Raw genomic sequence first — 22,362 nt, 5'->3', positions numbered from 1 at the left:
AAGCAGGTCCTGTTATATAAAATTAGATATGAGATCCATTTACTCCAGCATGTGCCCAACATCAGATGGTTTAGATTATCAAATCCATTAAGTGGCAAGAACTACCTGATAGCTTATCAACCAATTTATAATCCTCTCACACTTACCTAAGTAGTTTGTGACCATTAGTTGTAGCAACTTCAGCAAGACTTGTCAGGATTTTAAGATACTGGCTTTCACTCTGCTGAGACAAATGTTCCAGAACTTGCCGCAACTGGGTTCATTAAAACAAGAGATTGCATAGAGTGTCAGACCAAAGTTTAATTTAGAATATTATCACACAGTCTAGCTCTAATTTCTAGAAACACTAATGTACATGCCTCCATTGTTGAACCTAACCTTAGCTAACTCCTTTTGTTGCACACTTCTCTCTATCTTAGGCATCTTCTCACAGAGGTACTAACTCTCCAGTAACACCATTCATCATGCATTCCTACAATCTTCTCATCTACTTCACTTCTGTCACCCCCGCTTTCAGAAAGTTCAGTAATCCTTCTCACAGAACTGCAGAAAGGCAAAAAGAAAAGGAACTTCACAGACGCAATCTAGCCCAACACTCCTATCCCATGATAAGAGCTACTTACTGAATCTGTGATCCAAAAGAGCTTGTGCAATTTACCTGGTTTGTTTTTAAACACTTACATGTCTGGAGGCAGCTTCATCAAGTTCTCTTCTAATACTCTACTAACCTTAACTGTGTGAAAGGTTTTCGCAGTGCTAAGGTGAATCACTAGACATTTGTCTAAGGCAAACTATTTCTTACTGTAAAAATTTATTGGGCAGCCTTCTACAAATTTAAGATAGTCAGCAAGCCTCTTCCTTTCCCAAACCTCTTTACACTACATATCTGTAACTCTTTCAATCTTTTTATAGCAGTCATTTCTTGTGTTTATTATTTTCTTTAAATTCTTAGGAGTCTTCATCTTCCTCTGAACACAGTTTCCAAAGCTGGATGCAATATTTCAACTAAGATAGCAAAAGAGAACTTGGGCGGCAGGACTGCTTTGTGAGTCTTAAGGGAAACAGAAGTTCCTTCCTTTTTCCTCACTCTCACAAGCTGAAAAGTATGACGCCAACATGTCAGCACAACTTGTAGCCTACAACAAACGTCAGATCCTTTTCTACAGAGCTGCTCCACAGGCAGCAGCATCCCATACTCTATTTCAACACTGATTGTTCCTACGTAAGCACAGGAGCACTGTACTTGTCCTTAGTGAAATCCATTCTTTCACCCTGCAGCTTATCAATATTTTTTCCAGTTTGTCAAGAACTTTTAAAACATGAGTCGACTTCTAACTCTTCATGTCATCACTTTCAGATAATATGAACTGGTCATTAGCCAAGTCTCTGGGCAGAACAGTTTGAACTTGGTTGTAGAAAACCATACTTAAGGTTTCTTTTCTTTTTTTTTTTTTTTCCCCTCAAGAAATATAACTATACAAAGAATCACCTAAAATATTTTACGTGGACTTCCATTCAGATCTGACTTTGCACACACTGCCATGATTGCTCAGATGAAACACCCGTTTTCCTTGCTTATTGTCTTTACTTCTGCCATACATGATAGTGTGCTTTGTCATTTACCATTCTGCGGAAAGTCATTTTTGTTCCATGGTTTTAATCCTTTAACATCCTCTTTTATTTGAAGTCATCTACTCCATCTCCCCACGTTTCTAAAATACACCCTGAAAATTCTCAACTCTGTATCATTTTACTTTATAAAACTCTACACTGTTTCAGAAATTTGTTTCTGCAGAGACTTGTAAATCCTCAGCCCTGTAGTGGAAGTAACAGTACTACAGAAATCAACAAGAACTTCCAAAATCTAGTAAACCAAGTTCAGTGAAGTGGCAACCAACACTTTACTAAAACTACTTTTCTTTTTAATCTTACAGTCTGCAAGATTGTTTGCAGTTACTTTCAAGTAAACAATATATTAAAAAAAAAATTATCTAAGTTGGGAGAGAATAAAAGTAACCCATACTAACACTCCCCTGCTAGATCTACAAAACATAATACCATATTACCATGTTTTCCCGTAGATCTTCATTCTGAGTCATTTGAATTATTGTCTGGAAAAGTCGAGGATGGTACTGTATTAAGACTTCACAAGTCTCTCCATATCCACCCTAAAAAGCAATAGTTCAAAAGAAATTTTAATTAAGAGCAGTACTCAAATTGGGCTTCATCCTAATATAAGCATTAAGACCGACTGAGGATTAAAAATATTTAAAGAAACACCAAATTCAGAAATCCAGACGTAAAATAAACTCAAAGTCAATAATGCATCAACATTAGACATTACTAAATGTCTGGGAGAGAACAGAATCAAGTTATTTCAGTATATTAGATCAAACATTTCTTGTATTTTTTTGAATGGGGTGGATAAGTTCTCCTACCTGGAAAACTCAAAGTTAGCTTACAATTAAACAGCTCTTTCCCAGCAACTCACCGAAGAGATTAAATACAGTGCAATATTTAGCTTCTCTGCTGATCGATGATACCAATTCACCTACGTACACCCAGAATTTAATTCTTTGAAACAAATCTTTCCCCAAAGTTTTACAAGGTACAAATCTGATTTGTTAAAGTAAAAAAATAGGATAAACATACAGAAAAGTTATTTAACTTCAAAATGAATACACACATATAATTCCACACGTGCCCCAGATCAATAGTGTTAACCAACTTAACATTTTTCTCAAACAGTTTTGTTATTTGGAAAGACCAGAACTTGAATTTGTGGTTTGTTTCTATCAAATCTTATTCAACACAGCTGCATTTTTAAAAGGACACCTAGCAGCTGAATAGATGTCACAAACTGGAAAGACGTAATTTATTAAAAGCTGTAACTCCAGAGGATCCTTCTCTGTACATGACAGTTTAGAATGCACTTCAGTGATAGGAGATTCATTAAACAGATTGACTAAATTGCTCCTACTGCCAAGAACTTAAGTATTAAAATTGAAATCATTCTTAATCCTCAAGAACTAATGAATGTCATCTCTTTAAAACCAAGGTTACACCACACTATCAAGAAATACACAGATCCATAATCTCAGTCCTCCTAAAGCATGAATCTACTTTGAAAATCAAATCCATAATCAAATAAAACTAGTCATATAAAAGGAAAGAATATATTTTGTTTTCTCCTCTTTTACTCAGTATCACTAGCTTGCCTTGTCTAGAGGATCTCAAATGCAGTATTATCATCCCTACAAAATAGGAAACACCAGGTGTCACTACTCACAACTTAAGAAAAAAAACAGAATTTTGAAGTGGTGTTCATCCCTCTACTTCCCTAGGGATTGTAAATCTGGAAACTAAAGCAGATATTTGAAACTCTAATCATAAAAAAGAAATAAGAATAGTATCATTAAGTACATACTGCTATACTTTCTTGCAGGTTTGTGGATATAAGAAGCCTCAAAATCAAGCAGACAGTGTGGTTTCACAGTAATAATAAGTCATTCTGCCATAATGATGAAAATATCTACCTCTGAGCTTCACAGAAAAAACAGCAGTGAGACAGTATAGTGAACTAGTACTTCTGAGCAGTTTTCAGGCACATTCAATATACTTCATTTATTTTTGATGCCTTACATTGCTTTTAAAGCTTCGGGTTACAGAAGGCAGGAGCAAGGGATCTCCTCCAAAACAGCCCTCACCATTTTCTAGAGATCTCACTAGAAAAAGATCGCTTTAAGATGAAACGCAATTGAATCTCCTTCCTGCTCAGAGATATCTTTGTCTAAAACACACTTTTGAGGATTTTCCCCTCCAGTTATTTGCTGACTTCCCACTTCTTTCCTGCATAAGCCTTCCCAATGGTAATATGAATCAGATATAACTACAGTTGACTCACACATCACACTCAAATAAGAGATTTTACTGAATAGTTCAATGCCAGAATTCCTTAAGCCTTGAGAACAGGCACAAGCGTATAAATTACCATCAACATGTAATTAATTTCTTGCACACGACAGCATAACCAAGGCTCTAATTCAATCCAAAGTCTTTACTTTAACGAAGGTGCATTATTTTTATTTTTCTAGGGGAAGGCTAAAACAGAAGGTTTTTTAAGAAAAATCTCACAAAGCAGTAGAGAAGAACTGAGGACTGATTAGAATTTCTCCTGTCCAAAAAGAAATGCTACAAATAACTTAACTTGATTAAGACTTTTCACAGATAGCCTACGAAATAAGTTTTACAGAGTTAGTTATTCCAAAAATATCCCACAGGTGCTGAAGACAACAGTCATTACCATGTAGACATGGATACTTCAACTGCAGGTCTTAAGCACATGAGGAATCCTTAGAATAATTTGAGATTATCTTCATCTTCTATAGTACAGCATAAAATTCTGATCTTAAAACTTCATCCCACCAAACTAATTATGATCACAATGGTAATAATGGGGTCCACTAAGTGCAGTAAATTTTATTGTCCAGTTGATAGTTTTCTAGTCTTCTGATTACAGGCAAAGGGTTCAAAAACTTCCTTCCCTTCATTTATTTACACAGTATCCTCAACTTGATCCTACAGAAAATTATGTAAGTATTCACAGATCAAGAAAAAACACACCAGCAAGTAGCATAAATAATATTTTACCAAACACAAATTGTACAGCAGTTGAAAATACATAAGACTTTACAGCTTTGTTCTTCATTCATCATCCAGATATTGCATTTGGAAAGCCTTTGAGAGTCAACACAACTTTACCTCTTATTGGCCTTTACCTCTTATTTATTTTTTTTTATTGCCTTTACCTCTTATTTGCTAAGAGCTGAGCACACAAAAACCTAAGCAGAGTCTATTACCATTAGACAAAGATTCCAAACTTTCTAATCAAATGAATTTCTGCAAGCTCTTATGCTTCTTGTGAGCTCCTATCTTGCAAAGATGTCAATGAGATCCCCACTACAAACATTTGCATAGAGTACAGACTAGAAATTTGCAAAAAAAACCCTGCAGTTTCATTGAATATATGTATACGTATATACATGTTGCAATTCTGTTTTGCTGAAGAACTACCATCCTTCTTTGGTCTAAAAATTAAAAAGAACACTGATCAATTAATATCGTTAGCAAGTGACAGTTCTTAGGAAAAAAAAAATAAGAGAGAATTGGTAACAATACCTGTACACAGAGATCCAGTGGAGTAATGCCATTTTTGTCTGGTAAGTATTTGGCTCCTCTCATCAAAAGAATTTGTGCAGTGTCTCTCTGACCATGGCTATCCAAAAGAAGAAAAAGAGTCAACACAGAAGTTATGCTTTATTATGAGTTGAGTTTTATTACACCTAACAAACACAGTCAACTAAAAATTAGGAGGAAACTAATACTACATAATAAGAAACTAAGAAGAAACATGAAACAGAAGATATTGCAACACTTACATGCCCTACCAAGTCACTACAGAAGCTCAGTGGAAAATTAGATATGGCCCATTTAAGCAACCAGAGTCATCCTCATCATTCAGAGTCATCCTTGCTTATTATTCCTATGACTCAACATGTGTTCCCACATTAAGAAAAAAAAAATTAGATGATACCTTGAAAATGGCACAAAAGTGATCTGCCTGGCAGACTTGTATTTACAAATGTCCTGGGAAGCTTATCAGTGCCTAGCTATCTGCAAGAGTTTAATGCACAGAATACTGAGCAAGTACAAAGAGCTACCTGAATTATTACTATAAAATACACAGGTTTTAAATAGTCACAGAAAAGATAAAAATATTCATCAAAATAACCTATGTTGATGGATCTCTTCATAAGTCATCGATTGTTGCTCAGCTATATGTTTAATGCGTCTGTTTCAAAGAGGTATATAAGCCTGAAGAACTAAGGCAAACATTTAGATAAGGCACCAAACTACATTGAAACAAGAGGAAAGATTAAATGCAAGTCAGCTTTTATGTTTCCTAATTATTGCACCTCCCCATCGCTGTTCTTAATGAGGAAAAAAAAAAAAACCAAAAAACTTCCAGCATGGTATTTAAACCATAAAAATATATACCTGCAAGCAAAATAGAGTGGAGTTGCACCTGATACATTGGGCCTATTTATATCTGCACCACTGTCCAGCAGACACTGTACTGTCTGTAAGAGAAAAAAATACCAACATTAGAGAGACAGCAGCAGAGAAGTCTAATGGCTTAGAACTAGTTAGCATCATACACATCTAATTACACTGAAGGATTTAATTTCCAGTAATGAATCTCAAAAGCAAAATTTCTGAATACTAGATAGAGAACCAGGCTTGTCAGAAGTCACAGATCTTCCTGTTTTAATAACACTTCTTACTCAACTTCAGACCCCTGGAATTACAAACAAATGTTTTTGGGTTTGTTTTAATACAGAAGCAAACCCCAATTTGAGGACAGCTTATCACAACGTTAAGTTTTAAGCACACACAAAAGTGTATATATATATATATATTTGTAAGCATAATCAAAAATATGAAAACACTGAGCTGATATTCAAACAACTTTTGCTGTATTCTGTTCATGTGAAGTAATCAAGTCTATAGATAATAGCTCTGCAAAATTTCATCTCCAAAGATCTGACAGTGACAACAGAAAGGAGATGTGCAAAAAGATAATTTTTCAAACCATAAGTAGTCTTGAAGACAATCTGTATAATTCAAGATCACTACTCTATATGGCTGTGATGCAGTTCAAGCACAAACAGCATCTAGACTTGTACTCTAAGAGCACATATTCAGCCCTAATGCAAGACTATGCCTAAAATAACATTCACGTAGATCAATATGTGAAGAGTCAGTGAATTTGTTTACTCCTAATTTTAAATATATATTTGATCCAACTCCATGAACGTTCTATTCAGAGTAAATTGAGACCATTTCAGATGTCAAAAGTTTTTAATAACCATTAGCTGGTACAATTACGAATTATTACCAGTAACAAGGAAGAACAGCTTCCTTGTTTTAACATCACATCAAAACCTGCTGTCAACAGGGCAATAAAACTACAGAACATCTGAGTAAGTCTGAGTATATAGAGTAAGTCACTTTTAGTCTCAGAAACAGCAACACCAGTTATCTGTATGAGAAGAGTATGGAGTCAATATTAAGACAAACAATAGAGTTCTTCACATTTCACCATCATCACATGCATGACTAGCCTGAAGCTTAAAAAAATAACATGCAACAACACTTAAGCATTACACAACTCCTCATGCCTGTAATAAGTTACTAAAGTTTAAAAACTTACTGTCTTGTGTCCATTTTGACAAGCTACATGAAGGGCTGTCTGTCCCATTGCATCTTCAACATCTACGTTACTGACATGCTGCACAAGATCATGAAGCAATTCTGTCCGTCCATTGACAGCCAACCAATGAATCTAAGTACAAAACAATGATATTTCCTTAAGCAACAACGCAAATATTTCATAAATAAAATTTAAAATCTGACTGCTTAATTGACAACATTTTCACAAGAGAAGCTTTGAATATCAAATACTTCAGTATTTCAATCACATTTTTGATTCTTAAGAGCACTGGACGCAGCAGTTTCATCTAGTTACAAGTCAGATGGCAGAAGCTTAAGAAATCACCATGAGAATTAATAGCACTTACTGCAGTCAAGCCTTCGTTATTACAAATGTTGACATCTGCACTGTATTCCAGCAGCTTGCTCATGCATTTTTTCTGGCTATAAACAAAATACATTAAAATTGAGAAGGGCAAAATCATCATCTTAGGCTCCACTTGCTCTAATTAACCATTTAAAAAACAATAGCAGATAGTTTCACTTTACAAAGACTACGGTACTGAGCACCTGAAAGAGAGAAATCATCATTAATAGCACTAGAGATTCACATAGTAATTGTGACAGGGCGACAAGGGACAAAAAACAACAGTGTAGCTGAATGTTTTTGTTGGAAGCGTACAAATAACTATCATTGTAACAGCTGCCATTCAGCACGAATTACATTCTCAAGACAAGATGCTGGAGCTAATGGAAATCTATAAAGCTAGTCATCATCGGTACACTTCAGTGACCATATTTATAGTAAATCATTTAAAATCATTATTTAATAGGATGCTCATTGTAACACCACATGCACTTTTGGCAAGTACAAAAAAAAAGCCTTAATGAAAGCAGGAGTGTTTTTCCTCCTCCATGTTTTGTTGGTCTTCTACTGCTCTCTAATGTTCTAAGTGCTGTACCCCCAGCAGTTTATTCTCAATTCTTTTTATTTAGTACTTCTTGCACCTTTTCTCATGTTTCCCTTTCACATAACTGTCTTGTGTGCACTTCCATATTTCACAATGATGCCACTTGGATGTTTCTTTCTTCCTTCTACAGATACTCCTCCCCCATACTAAACACACTCATCCTAACTTGAACAAACAGCTGTGATACAATTTAGTTATTACTAACAGACAGATGCTCTAGAAATAAAAAAATTAAAAAAAAACCTATTACCATAATCAGCTGTGTGCTTTCACCTAATACAATCTGAGAAATAAGATTATAACAGATTAAGAAATATATTAAAAGCTTGGTAATTTTGACAAGCTTTACTGAAAAAATGTCATGTGCTACCTAAAGTAGACTTTCAGAAATGTCAGTAACAACTGAAGCGAGAAAGCCATTGTTAGCATCGGAGTTGGAACTGCTTTATCTTTAGCACTGCAAAACTACCTTCAAAGTAACAACTACGTAACTGGGAGACACAGATTATTCAGGCTAAAGTTATTTTTCCACGAGGAAGGAGAAAACAATCTTAAAAGGCCAAAATCAGATCTGACATTTTCTCAAAAAGCAACTAGAAGTAATAGTTAAGGCAAGTTCTAACATCATGACATCTAAGGTGCATTACGTGCAACACCTTTTTAAGTTCTAAAAACATTTTTCTTACCCATTCCTTGCTGCTAAATGGAGAGGTGTGCATCCTGAGATGTCCTGATAGTTTGGATTTGCTCCTTTTTTTAATAACAGAACAAGGCATTCAACTGAGCCACAGCTAAGAAGAAAAGGGGAAGAAAAACTGTAACAAGGATATTTACAAACCAAATTTACACTGACATAAAGGCAACAGCAGTACTATATGCAGATTGCAATTAACAGAAACTCTTGAAACTAAATAGCTTTTACATCATTGTATTTCAAATCACATACAGCTCAAAGGAAGAACACTTAAATATGATGAGAAATGACTGATCATAACTTGTACTAATAAATAGATGCCAGGCTTGCGTGTGATTTTAGTGTCTTTAAAACCCAACAGTGAATCTTTAAGACTGTCAGTTGTTTAAAGTGTAAACTCTCTATAATGTGCTTTTTCCTTCAATGTTGTGTTTATTATTTCCTCTCACCTCATCTTTCATCTATTCGCAGGACTGAATTTTCCCTTTCCAGTATGATTCTTTCTTTACACTTCAGTGTCTGGAAGTTACATTTAGAAGTTTTAACATCAGAAAAAAAATATAAAATATAAGGGAAATGCTAGAACTCATGCAAATGCTTCTCTGCTATTTCGATTGAGTCTGTAAATCCTCTTTACTTTTCATAATAGGGCAGTTCCATAGGGTAATCAATGTCACCAAGAAACTTTGTAATAAATGTTTGTTCTGCTTCTGAACTCTCCAGAAAGTACTAATTTGAAGGAAAAAAATACAGTATTTTTGTATTCATCCTGACCAGTTTACCCATTATTACCAGTATCCTCAATAACAAAACTACTATGAAACAGCCCAAAGAAACCAAAGCTTAGCTGTTCAGTAAGTAAGTTGTAAAAATGGCATCTTGATGACCTCTTAATAACCCAACAAATAGCCAAGATAAAACAGAATCCACAGACTCTGTAACATAATTTCTTGTGTATTGCAATTAAAAAAAAATCTAGTATTTCAAAGAAACTTCTAAGACAAATACAAAAATTTGCTTGCATTTTTTTAGGCACTTCCTTAGGCAAACTTCATACAAGAAGCATATAATCCAGATGTGTAATGCACAGGTAACACATTACTTAAACCACCTACTCAGAAAGCTGAAACTTCTACCTTTGCTGTGCCTGAATATCTGCTGCTTACATGTAGTTATCTATATGCATTTGGTATTTATGGGCAGTATTACTACTTTTTTTTTTTTCCTTCTGGTTTAAATGTAAGAACTTCCAAGATAGATGAGACCCAAATAGAGTGCACTCTTTTATTAATTTGAAGTTTAGTTTCCTAAAAGGCTGTTGCAAAAACTACCTGGTTCATTTCCGTTAAGCACATTAATCTGATCGTTTTTTGGCAATGCAGATTTATCCCATGGAAGAGCAACATAAATAAGAAATCTAGGTCACAGATCTGAAATTTGCATGCAAGTTTTTTTTTTTTTTTATCTAGGATAAACATTCATTATTTAAAAACATATCAGAATGATCAGAATCAGAATGACCCCTTCTGTTATGATCACGAAGAAACTCAAATAGCTGCTTCCCAATGAGCACCCAAATGATTCCCACTGTTTCAAAAAAAAAAGCAAGCAGTACCTACACACAACAGGCAGATACTTCTCTGAATCTAGAGACAAGCCTAGCCCAGCTATTAAGGAAATACATAATAACTACACAGGGGAAAAAGTATCCACCAAGATACTAGAATTCACTGGAATTTGGAAAGCCATTTGACACCACAGGTAACACCTGTCTCTCAATAGGGAGACAGGCACACTGATTTAAAAAAAAACAACAAAAAACAAACAGAATACAAAGGAAGTGCGAAAACAAATGTTACTGATACTACAGAGTTTTCCAGCTTACATTGATGCCTTAGATTTGTGGTATTATTTTCATTGTTAACTTCTGGACCGGACTCAAATAAGTCTTACTTTGCTGCAATATGAAGCAAACTTCTCTTCACACGTCCAAATGCATAATTCACATCAAATTTTGAATTTGATAGCAGCTCTGAGACAGACCTTCAAACAGAAACACCAGATGTTAATAAAAAACAGCTGACAATCTGCAGGTATATAGCATAACCTGTACACAAGTACTCTATTTCTTACTTGATTACAACTTTTTTTCCCCCACAATCAACTTCTGAACAAGAGTTCCAACAACATTCAAGCATCTGTATATTAACACCTACTTCCACTCTCTCACTTCCAACTTATACGTATATAGCAGAAGTGCTAAGTCATGACCTGAAACAGTGATTGAGCACCTGGTGGGAAGGCAGGGCCAACCCAAGGGAGCTCAGATGCATGTAGTGCATCTGAGCAACCCGAAGGGGGGGACCCCCCCCCTCCCACAGACCTCATTTAAGTGCTGGCAGTGAGGGGAGGGTATCTTGCTTGAGGGCCCTGCCTACCTGGGGCCTTCTGAAAGTGAGCAGCTTTTTTCCTTTCTTTCTACATCCACAGTGCTGCACGTGGGCTTATCATCACTTGCTGCTGCCTAGGACTCTGCTACCTCGCTGTCATCGCTGTGTTTTCCATCACATTATAACATTACAACATAAAAAGGAATTGCGACAAAGGGCAACTGTTTCACGTGTGCACTACTTGGCATTAGACCAGATGGAGAAATGATATCTTTACTGACAGAAAACAAGTATATCATTAGCTTATGTTTGAGAAAACTATACACTCTCCTTTTCCTCAGCTACAATAAGGTGTCTATGCTGAGATACCTACCAGCTTTCCTAAATATAAACAAAGTTCAGAAAGAAGACTAGTACAGGAGACCATTACGTAGGAAGACATACTATGATAATAAGGCAAATTTAAATACAACCCTTCAAGTGCTAATGAACTGATTAAGATACAATATCTCAAAGTAGGTCAGATTGCAAGTGAACTGGTCATTTCAACCTCCAGTAATGAGCTAATCACACAATGTAAAACCTTTTCACACAGTATCAACAAGATATTATGTGTAACAAATGTTTATATTGATTAGATAAGCAATTTCTATTTTCAGCAGGAGGTACTACCTGCATGCCTACAGAACTTAGTGGAAGGCAGCACCACTTCGTTGGCACTATACAGTTCACAAGTCCCAAACACACTGAGGGCAACTGAGTAAGAGAACCAGCTGCTTATATGAGGAATCACACAAGTGTCAGTCTCATTGTCCAGCACTCATTCTAATGTTTTTCTGAAGACATCTACATAAGACTAACAGCTTTTGCATCATAAAAAATGCACACTTACACACTTAGAGCTACAACCCAGTTACAAAACTATGTTTTCCTTACTCTAGAGCAAATTCCTCTCTGTGCATCAAGGGAATGATGTAGTTCCAGTTTGAAGTATAAAATAAATCAGAGTTCTCAGCCAGTCACAGTCAACTACTAACTTCAGCTAGAGAAGAAACCTCAATACAGCAGTAGAACTACCGAGAACACTCCAGCAGCTGTGGCCATAGCAAACATGCTGCTTTTTATGACCTTAAAATAAAAATATGAAATGTAAATAAGCTCTCACCTGTGCTGGTCAGCCATCACCATTGGCATTAGTGTATAAACAGCAGTTTCGTTATCTGTAAAGAAATTAAATGACTCCACTATAAAAAAGCAATATTTTACCTAAAATAAGTTCACCTAGCAGCAATTATTTACCTTTTAAAGTGCCCACTGTTCAATAGATTGCTCTTATTACATAGGTTATAGGCACCTAGAGTTACATCATAAAGATCCACCATACTCACAAAGAAGTAAAACTTCAACGTAGTATTTTTCTCCCTTTCCATCAATTTATTTAAACTGATAACTCTGCTACATCAAAGCATTTAAGAAATGTGCATTGAGCAAAAAATTAAAAAAATACATCTTAAAAAGCCATAAATTTCCCATATTGCAAGGTGACTTCTATAATCCTCACAGCTATGAGTTTGTGAAAGTTACACCACAATCATTTATTTTAATCTCGACTTGAAAACTTGAATACAGTATACTTTATTTGTAATTTTTCATATTTCATATCTGACTGCAATGAAAAAAGGCTGCAACACAAAGATGCAGATCGATGATGAAAACAGACTGAAAATAGGCTGATATGCAATGATAGTCTGTGTCAATATTACCACTTCACATATCAGAATAACGTATGTTTAGATGTGCCTGCCTGATCACTTACTGAATTTCTGGAGTGAAGTATTATTTTAAGAAAGAATTAATTTGACAAAACTTAAAAATGACTTTAATGTACTAAAACAGCCCTGAGGGAAGAGCTATTGAAAAATATGTGATTATCTCAGAAATAAATAGACAAGAAGAAAAAAAAAATACAGAAAACCTCTTGCTTGAGCTCTGTTCCAAAGGTCTCTTGGCAGGAAAATAAGCCTGCTTAAAAATAACAGCAACAACAGAACGTGAGAGCATCAAATAAACCTAAGCAGTAGTTAAATATGAGTGTAGCCAGGCCACAGAGGGTGTTTATGATATAGTTACTCACCTGAGCCCTTTCCTATTCCATTAAGGGGATGTACACTGTGCAACACACATTTTACCAGAATTTTTCTTTATGGAACTGATTAACTAAGGAGCTTCTCTTCCTATTTTTTGTAAATATTATCCCTACTCATAAACAAGCTCCTGTTGACTCAAAGTAAAAATACAAAATACAAGGGAGAAAAGCATTATATGCCTCATTATTTAACTTGCTTCCATTTCAAGTCACGAATATTAGGGGTCTAAAAGTTGCAGCTCCAGACTGCAAGGCCTGGCTTTCAGGCACTGAGCCTTTAGAGTAGAATCCAGATATTTCTGCTGAGCTCTTACGTGCCCAGAAAATGCTTACTGAATAGTGAGTAAGGAAAAAAAAACAAAAACAAATGTTTTTGTGTTGACAAGGTAACTCACTGTACTCACTGGCACTGGACTTACAAGGTAATGCTTGCTTAATAATAATAATAATACACTTAAAATTCAACATCCAGAATCTTGATCTGACAAGATGCACATATTATTTTATTTCCTAACAGGCCTGAATTTAATATAGATCACCATCTTAAAGAAGTGTGAGCACCACCTGTATAATACCCCAATGGCTACAGCCCACGTAGAGAATCACAGAATTGCTCAGGTTGGAAAAGACCTTAAAGATCATCGAGTCCCACCACAACCTAACCATACTAACCTAACAACCCTCCACTAAGTCCCTCTGCTAAGTCATGTCCCTGAGCACCACAAATGGTTTTTAAACACATCCAGGGATGGTGACTCGACCATCTCCCTGGGGAGCCTATTCCAGTGCTTAACCACCCTTTCTGTAAAGAAGTTTTTTCTGATATCCAACCTAAACTTACCCTGGCACAACTTGAGGCCATTTCCCCTCATCCTGTCACCTGTCACCAGTGAGAAGAGACCAGCCCCGCTCTCGCTGTAAGCACAGTTACAGTTACTACACTTCCAGGTATTGGATGAGAGCAATAAGGTCTCCCCTCAGCCTCCCTTTCCCCAGACTAAACAGCCTCAGTTCCTTCAGTCACTTTATCCTCAGAAGAAGATAAACACGTAGATTCAACTTCATCAGCACAAGGAAGTTCAGACACACCGTTTCACAGATTCATAGAACCATTAAGGTTGGAAAAGACACCTAAGATCATCAAGTCCAACCATCAACTCATCAACCCTTGCCCACTAAACCATGTCCCTATGTGCCACATCTACACATTTCCTGAACACCTTCTAGGCCCACTGCTGCAGTACTCTTGTGATGGTGCACCCTCCCCACCCCTTTATTCTTTCCTACGAATACTGTAACTCCTAGTTAAGGATGGAGAGCACAGGTAAACTCTACATCTTTACAATTAAAGCTATTCGTGACACACAAGAAGCCATCAAACCACACGTCATACCAGACTGGGAGTGGTATATTCTAAGCTGATCCTGTCAGTACACGTTTGGAGTGAAGCACTACATCCCAAACTGCTTACACAAGAGCTGCTCCCCAAGAAACGTTTGAGCAGGCCAATGGATGGCCAGGTCCAGGAAGAAGACACTAGATGTACCAGTGCAAGACGGTCATTGAACAGAATTCACACTGTAATTAGTGACAGGACCAGCCTCAAGTTGCACCAGGGGAGATTCAAGTTGGATGTTAGGAAAAACTTCTCTGAATGAATGGTGAGGCACTGGAACAGGCTGCCCAAGGAGGCGGTGGAGTCACCATCCCTGGAGACTTAAACGTTGCACTGAGAGATGTGGGAAATTTATTGGTGATTGGTGGGTGGTCAGACTGGATGATCTTGGAGATCTTTTCCAACTTTGGTGATTCAATGATATTGTCATCATCACTTGGTTGAACTGTTACTACGCTATTCCCATAAGTTTGATCTTACATTAGCAGTACCAAATCAGTTCTCACTACCACTATTCAAGAGCGTGTGAGAAGCAGGAAACCCTCTCTGAAGCGTCTGTCCTGCTGTGACACTTTATCAGTAACTGCCATCCATGGGGACAAGGAGCTTGGAGCAGTGGAAAGCCCTATATACCAGCCAGGAAGTCCCAACAGAGAAAGCATGCAGAATACTGGGCTATTCCTTCCCCACAACGCAGGAAACGAGAGCTGGCAGCCATACAGTCAGGGTCAGCTGTAAAAACAACTCCCTGAAGGAAGCGCAGTGACAGCGCATGACTCACGGGAGCAGAACCCTCGAGTTTCCCGCAGCTGCCCCATAGGCAGCCCTCCCGGCAGCGGGACGCCGGCACACGCAGAGGGAGGCGGCAGGGACGCGGCACTGCCCGAACAGGCAGACGGGCACTGCTAAACACCGGCGAAAGGAATAGGATGAAGAAAAAGAAGAAGTGCCCGGAGCGGGGAGGGGAGCCGGCTCCCGTTCCCCGAGTCACCGGGGAACCCGCTTAGCCCGGCGGGGCCGTGTCGGGCTGCCGGAGCCGACGCAACCCCCACTAACCCCAGGCTCCGGTCGCCGCGACCGCGGCCGCCCCTCAGTTCCTACCGTCCGGCAGCTCCACGGTGCGGGCGCGGCGCAAGGACCTGGTGAGGCGGTTGAGCTGCTCCATGGCTCTCTCCATCCTCGGGGCAGCCCGCCCGACAGCCGCTGACAGCCCTCACACCGTTCCCCTCAGCCCATGGCGGTGGCACCGGGGCCGAGGCTGCCCGGGCCAGCGGCGGCACCCGGCGCTGTGCGCATGCTCGGCGGCGGGGTGGCAGTGCGCATGCGCGGGGCAGCGGCCGGAAATGAGGTGGGCGTGGAGGCGGGATGGGGCTGTGGTGGGGTGCTGTGGTTGTGGTAACCTCGGTCCTGCGAAACGGTTTGCTTGTGGGTGCGTGAACGTCCGCATGGAAACAACTGCCAGCAAGAGTCTATCACCAACAGATGATGTTCGTTTATTTGTTGTTAGTATTTTGTTCCTGGCAGGATAATACCTGTTGCCAAATGGCAAGAAGTACTAAATGTTGTGTATTTTGTCCTTCATTATACGTCAGGTACTATCTAATGTTATCTTGCCAAGCAAAGAAAGTGTGGGTTACATGAAAATACAGTGAACTAACATACATCTCGTAAAAAAAGGTGGGAAAATCATAACCCATGCATTGTTAATGACAATCAAACGCAAGTGTGTGTGAATCCACATGGATCCATCATCTGATCCACATACAACAACTGAGGTGTACAACATTTCAGTGAGATAGTGGAGCAAAATAAATGTGTTACATGTTCCAGTGGCTCCAACTGAGAAGTATGTATTGGAGAAGGAAATCTCTGTTGATTGAAAAGGGTTCAGAAGAGGTAATAATCAAAGATGTAGATTGGCTTTCATAGTGATAACTGAGGCAGAATTCTGCTATCTAGGTAAAATAAATGAATAAATAAATAAATGGAGAATATACGGCAGAAGATGAAAAATGATGAGCAGCCATGGATCACTGAGGACCCTTCCAAGCCATTCCATGATTCTATGAGTCTACGATGAAAGGAAGTGAGGATCTATTGTTCCCTCTCTCTTCTCTGCAGTTGGACAAAGGGACGTAGAACAAAGTTTGTAGGCATTAATTTAAAAAGGAAACAAAAATTGGGAGTACAGTTGCAGTTCTTGCCAGATGGAGCGAGGTCTGCTGGAAATCAATTTACAGAAGGTCCCTCCAGTGAAAGAAAACTGAATATGTAAAAGCTGTACCTGCTTCAGGAAGGACCTAACAGTCCCAAAATAGTTTGAAGACTATATTTAGCTTTGATATTAGAGTATTCCCTAATAGCCATACTACTAGTAGAAAATATTGTTTAAGGAGTTTAATTGTTTAATTAGATATTTTGTGAAGGGAACATATCATAGAATCATAGAATATCCCAATCCAGAGCAAACCCACAATGATCATCAAGTCCAATTCTCCACACAGGACCACACAAAATTGAAACCAGAAATCTGAGAACATTGTCCAAATTCTTCTTGAACTCTGGCAACTTGGGGCCATAACCACTGCCCTGGGGAGCCTGTGTCAAGGCCTGACCATCCATTGATCTTTCTTAGGGATAAAGAGATGACTGGATAACTACATTGGAGTCCCTTCCTAAAGTTCCGTGGAAAATATTAGATATTTATTCCTAGTCTTAGTAATGTATTCTACCAAGCTTATTTTCTTGGCTTTAATCTTTCCCTTAAACAAAAGTTTCCTTAGTTGAAGATTCAGATACTGAGGAGTGTTAACAGTAGTAACAACAATATTACTTACTAAAGACTTTGACTATTGTTGACTCCTTGGAAGCATCATATTCTGTTGCTAGCATGCATACAAATCTCTTTTCATCACTGATTCTTGCGTTCTTGATGGATAACATATAGTTTTTTGAGATACTCAGCCTGTCTTTGTAGTCTGGTACATTGTCATAATGTACTTTTTTTGTTGATGATGATCTGAAGGCAATAAATACTGAATATTCATTTACTTTAACACAGTAAAATGAATGCATTTTGAACAAGAATCCCAAAATCATGTCACAAAAATAATAAATTTAAATAATACCAAAAAAAAAAATCCAGACTGTGTGAAGAGGACAATTTTAAGTGAAAATGCAAAGTTGCTGAGGAGGAATGAAATTATCTGATGAGTTTTAATGTTGTAGTAAAGGATAATGGACTGTTGTAATGGAATGCTGTCAACATGTGAAAAAAAAAAAAAAAAATTACTCAATTTTCTGCAGACAAGACTTCTGAATTTAACATCCCCTAATGATGAATGAAAAAGTCTGTACTTCCTAGGATCAGCCTTAGTTTACAGATAGCAGATAAAAACATGGTAGTTGTTTAAACTCTGAAGAAAGCCTTCAACAAGAGAAAAAAAAAAAAAAGACAGAAAGGTCCAGACATAGGAAAATGGATTGCTAACCTGCCAACATATCTTAAAGAAAAAATAAATAAATGAATAAACCAGCAACACATACTGACATTGTCTGATCTTTAAAAATATATATATATAGCTACCCAGATGACAGCTTGATCGCCTCTGCTAGGTAGTAGCAGCTGAATATCCCAACCAAAAATAAGAAAGCTAAGATACTTGAAGGCATATAAAGGGAAAGGTGTTCAGTATTAACATGCTTTGTCTCCATTGGCCTGCTAGTCTGAATGTCAGCTTTCAAGAATCTTGCAAAGCATATCTGCTTCTCAAGATTTTGTTTTATTGGTGATGAAATGGTATATTTTGGTTTTAATTAGGAATAACAATGTTTAAATTTATTGGTTTTACAGCTCTGTAATATGTAAAAGTAGTATTTCCATATAATATGAATACTGATATATTTTAGTTGTTTGTTGTTTGAGGTGGCAGTTGCTTTTTTGATGTTTCATCTTATCTCACAAAATGCTTAGTGAATTTTATTTTAAATGGAGAATATTTTACAGTTGCACACCAGATGCACTGTGATCTGGAGGCAATAGGGCAGAAAGAGTACTAGAGGACAGGTAGACAACGAAGAGCTAGCAACATAATATTTGAAGACATTTTTCAGTTCTTCTTGAGACACAGATTAATTAGAACTGATGATTTTTACCTTCCATATAGTCACAAACTGCTCAAGAAAGAGGAGAGGATATTCACTCCCTGACTTATTTCTCTAGCAATAAGTTCCACAGTCTCCCAGCCCTAAATACAACATCTTCCTCAACCTAAATACAAGGTTTTCCGCTACCTAACCAATGTGGCCTGCTATCAAGCCAGACAACTTGGACCTCATCAGGGTAGGAAAAGCATTCCTCTTTCCCTGACCAGCCGAGTCCCCCTGCCCTCAATTTTGCTCTTGCATTTTTTTTCCCTCTTTCAGGTTTTCTTGTGGAAACTCATTCTACTTACCAAGACAGTACCAGACTGATAGAGGACATGTTGATGGGCACTTGCAGCTTTGAAGCCTTACTCTTTTCACTATAGCAGTAGGAAGTCTAAAAGAAAAAGCATCCCCCGAAGGTTAACATCTCCTTTGCCTGTGAACTGTATGAAAACTCAAGGAAGGAAAATCCAGAGCAAACCAGATAGTAGTAACATGATCTCAGTGCTCAGCATCAGTGATCACAAGTGTCAGTATCACTTTCAGAGGCTGTCTTAAATTCTAGATCCATCCAGGTAGCTTGAAGGGTGCATAAATGGCCTCAGGTGAGGCTTTTTTCTTTTCTTTTCTTTTCTTTTCTTTTCTTTTCTTTTCTTTTCTTTTCTTTTCTTTTCTTTTCTTTTCTTTTCTTTTCTTTTCTTTTCTTTTCTTTTCTTTTCTTTTCTTTTCTTTTCTTTTCTTTTCTTTTCTTTTCTTTTCTTTTCTTTTCTTTTCTTTTCTTTTCTTTTCTTTTCTTTTCTTTTCTCTTCTCTCCTCTTCTCTTCTCTTCTCTTCTCTTTTCCTTTCTTTTCCCTTCTTTTCCCTTCTTTTCCCTTTTCCCTTCTTTTCTTTTTTTTTTAATGAACTGCTTTAGTAGACTTCATCACCTAAAAGAAATCCAGCTTAACCCTATGAGTTGTTAGTGTATCCTGGGATATAGGTACTTGAACAGTGTGCTTTTCCAGTGGTACTCCTGATATCCAGTCTATACTGACTGTCCCGGAAGGGTGAATTAGGCATCTCCAGCTGGTAATTATTTCCATCTGCTTTAGAAATTGGTATTACATACGGAGGAAGCACCTTCTGGGGGTGTCTGGGTATTTCTATAGTATGCCTAGGTCTCAAACTGAGAACTTTTAACTGACTAAAATTAGCTGAAAGTAGTAAAAATAGCTAAAATTTGTTACATTGTGACAAGTATAACTTATAATTCTTCTCAATTTTATTAATTTCCTTGTTGTCAAGGAAAATAAGCCTTCCTAAAGAAGGACTAAGATTCCCAGCTTGCAGAAAGCCTTTGAGTCACTTGCTCCCTGAACACAATCAGCAGAGTTCCTTCCCATCAGTACCCAGATAACAGGCATGAACCTATCAGCCCACTGCACTCACATATCCAAAGATGCCACATTCAAGCATAAAAGCAGTCGGAGAAATTTGTCTTTCACAGTTAATTAAATCCATTCAATTATTCCTCCTGTGAGAGAAGGAGTGTCTCTGGATTTTACAGGAAGCTGATTGCCAATGGCCGTGAGCATTCTCTGGGGAGAGCAGAGCTGGACTATGTTTCTTTCCCAAAAGATAATAGCATCAAAACAATTAAAACTGTGGAACTTACGGCATTTATCTTGACAAACATTTCTTCAGATATTTGGTTCTCTTTTTTTTTTTTTCTGGATTGTTGTCAGAAAGAAAATGCAAAACTAAATAAATATAAAAACCTTCACAGCTCTTTTGGTCTGTACTTCCTCTGCCCATTCTTCACACAGCCATGCAAAATACTGCAGTCTTGAAGCTGGTTAGCCTACAGCATAGGAGAAAGAGAGAAATTGCTACTGATGCTTCTTGTTTTAAATCCCCAAATCAATCTGTGGTACAGTGGCTTTGCTGTGAACTCTGCATCTCCTTTTTATTGCATCTGATTTGTCACTAGGTTCTCAGGTCCTCACAAGGAGGCTTCTCCACACCATGCTAAGCCCAAGAACTGGGCATCACTGGATGACAAAGTATTAGAGCAAATTTAATGTGTGGGAAAATGTGTTTCAGCTATATTCTGTTGTCTTCTTTTGCAGAAAAAAAAAGGCCAGGGGAAGATTCTTCATTTTATGCCTTTCAAGTTTTGGCAAACTATGAGGAAGGGCTACTTGAGAGAAATCTCAGATCTCTTTAGTGAGAAAAATATTATTAAGTATGTCAAAATACATAAAAGAGTTGGATTTATTATTTGTCCACTACTCATTCTGAAGGAGCGGATGGTGTGGTTGCTCATTTTTCGGAATAAACTAAAAGAGTATGATATTTCTATGGGATACTCCAAATACAGAAGCACAATTGGGTGTACCCCCCCCCCTGCATTGGCGTTTACTTGCTTCCAGCTCTGCCAACAGGGATTCTCCTCCCTCTGCATCGCCATGATGGCAGCCATCTTCCATGCATGGTGTGGAGCCCTTTGTCCCAGCAGTCACTCACTGCAGACATGGAAACCACCCATGTCTTCTTCTAAGACATGGATAAGCGCTGCCCAGAGGACCGTGCTTGTTGCCAGAGAGAAGCTATCAGGACTGAGGAAATGAGCTTATCCACTTCAGACACAGACCCATGGCTAACCTCAATGAAAATGGCGGCAAATGATCCATATGGACCTCTACAAATCTCACTGCTGAAGCAGCTCCACGCCTGTACTGTACAGAAGTTCATCATACTGATGTATTTTAGTGTAACTGACCATTTTCAACATGGCTGCAGTTAGACTTTGCAGAATCTAGTAGTTGTTTATCATGGGATAGAGAGACTTCATGCATATATACATGGGCCCCTGTTTTTTCCAAATGCTCTTCTATCACAAAAAATCTTTATTAACTTTGTTGTCAATAGTATTGAGGATAAGAAAATGCAGCATTGAGCTGTTTCACTTCTGTCTGTTACCCTGACTGGAAATCAATTGTTTCATTTGCATATCCTCCTTAAAAACAATCAATGCAACCTTATTTTGTTGTCAGTGGGATTTATAAGAAGGTAATAATAATAAGTATTTTGTGCACATTTATGGCTGCTGCCGAATGAAACATGAACTTGGCTGCATTCAGATGTGAGTTCTGAGCCTCACTGTTTCTGTTATAGGTGGCAAAGCAGTATTAACAAAGGCTGTAATAATAATAGTAGCAATAATAACAATATGTTACATATCTCACAAAATAAGATATGTTATTTCTATGTTTTCTCTTATTTTTGAGAAATATTGTCCTATTAATAAAAAAAAAGTTTTTATATTTCATGTAATGAGATCTCTTAAACCCCTTTTAATATTCTCT

At 37.7% G+C, this 22,362-nt stretch overlaps 1 protein-coding gene across 4 annotated transcripts in view; it reads right to left on the bottom strand.

Annotated features, from left to right (window-relative positions):
• HACE1 (HECT domain and ankyrin repeat containing E3 ubiquitin protein ligase 1) overlaps positions 1-16,161 on the bottom strand; it is a 44,087-nt gene extending 27,926 nt beyond the window's left edge. For 3 of the 4 annotated variants that reach the window (XR_003074228.3, NM_001278155.2, XM_015284529.4), the window contains exons 1-10: positions 15,971-16,161; positions 12,493-12,547; positions 10,891-10,980; positions 8,930-9,034; positions 7,641-7,716; positions 7,274-7,405; positions 6,058-6,140; positions 5,179-5,275; positions 2,067-2,168; positions 147-253 (exon numbers count right to left, since the gene is read on the bottom strand). Coding sequence is in view for 3 of the 4 variants with exons in the window: in NM_001278155.2 (NP_001265084.1) it covers positions 147-253; positions 2,067-2,168; positions 5,179-5,275; positions 6,058-6,140; positions 7,274-7,405; positions 7,641-7,716; positions 8,930-9,034; positions 10,891-10,980; positions 12,493-12,547; positions 15,971-16,046 (923 nt within the window). In the remaining variant the exon portion in view is untranslated. Of the gene's footprint in view, positions 1-146; positions 254-2,066; positions 2,169-5,178; positions 5,276-6,057; positions 6,141-7,273; positions 7,406-7,640; positions 7,717-8,929; positions 9,035-10,822; positions 10,981-12,492; positions 12,548-15,970 lie in introns of those variants that run through there. The other variant, XM_015284530.3, reaches the window with a different exon arrangement.
• Positions 16,162-22,362: the final 6,201 nt, after the last annotated feature.

This window comes from Gallus gallus, chromosome 3 (genome assembly GCF_016699485.2).
Source record: "Gallus gallus isolate bGalGal1 chromosome 3, bGalGal1.mat.broiler.GRCg7b, whole genome shotgun sequence".
NCBI lineage: Eukaryota > Metazoa > Chordata > Aves > Galliformes > Phasianidae > Gallus > Gallus gallus.
Note: the sequence above shows the minus strand (reverse complement) of the source record. Positions and strands in the feature narration are given on the sequence as shown.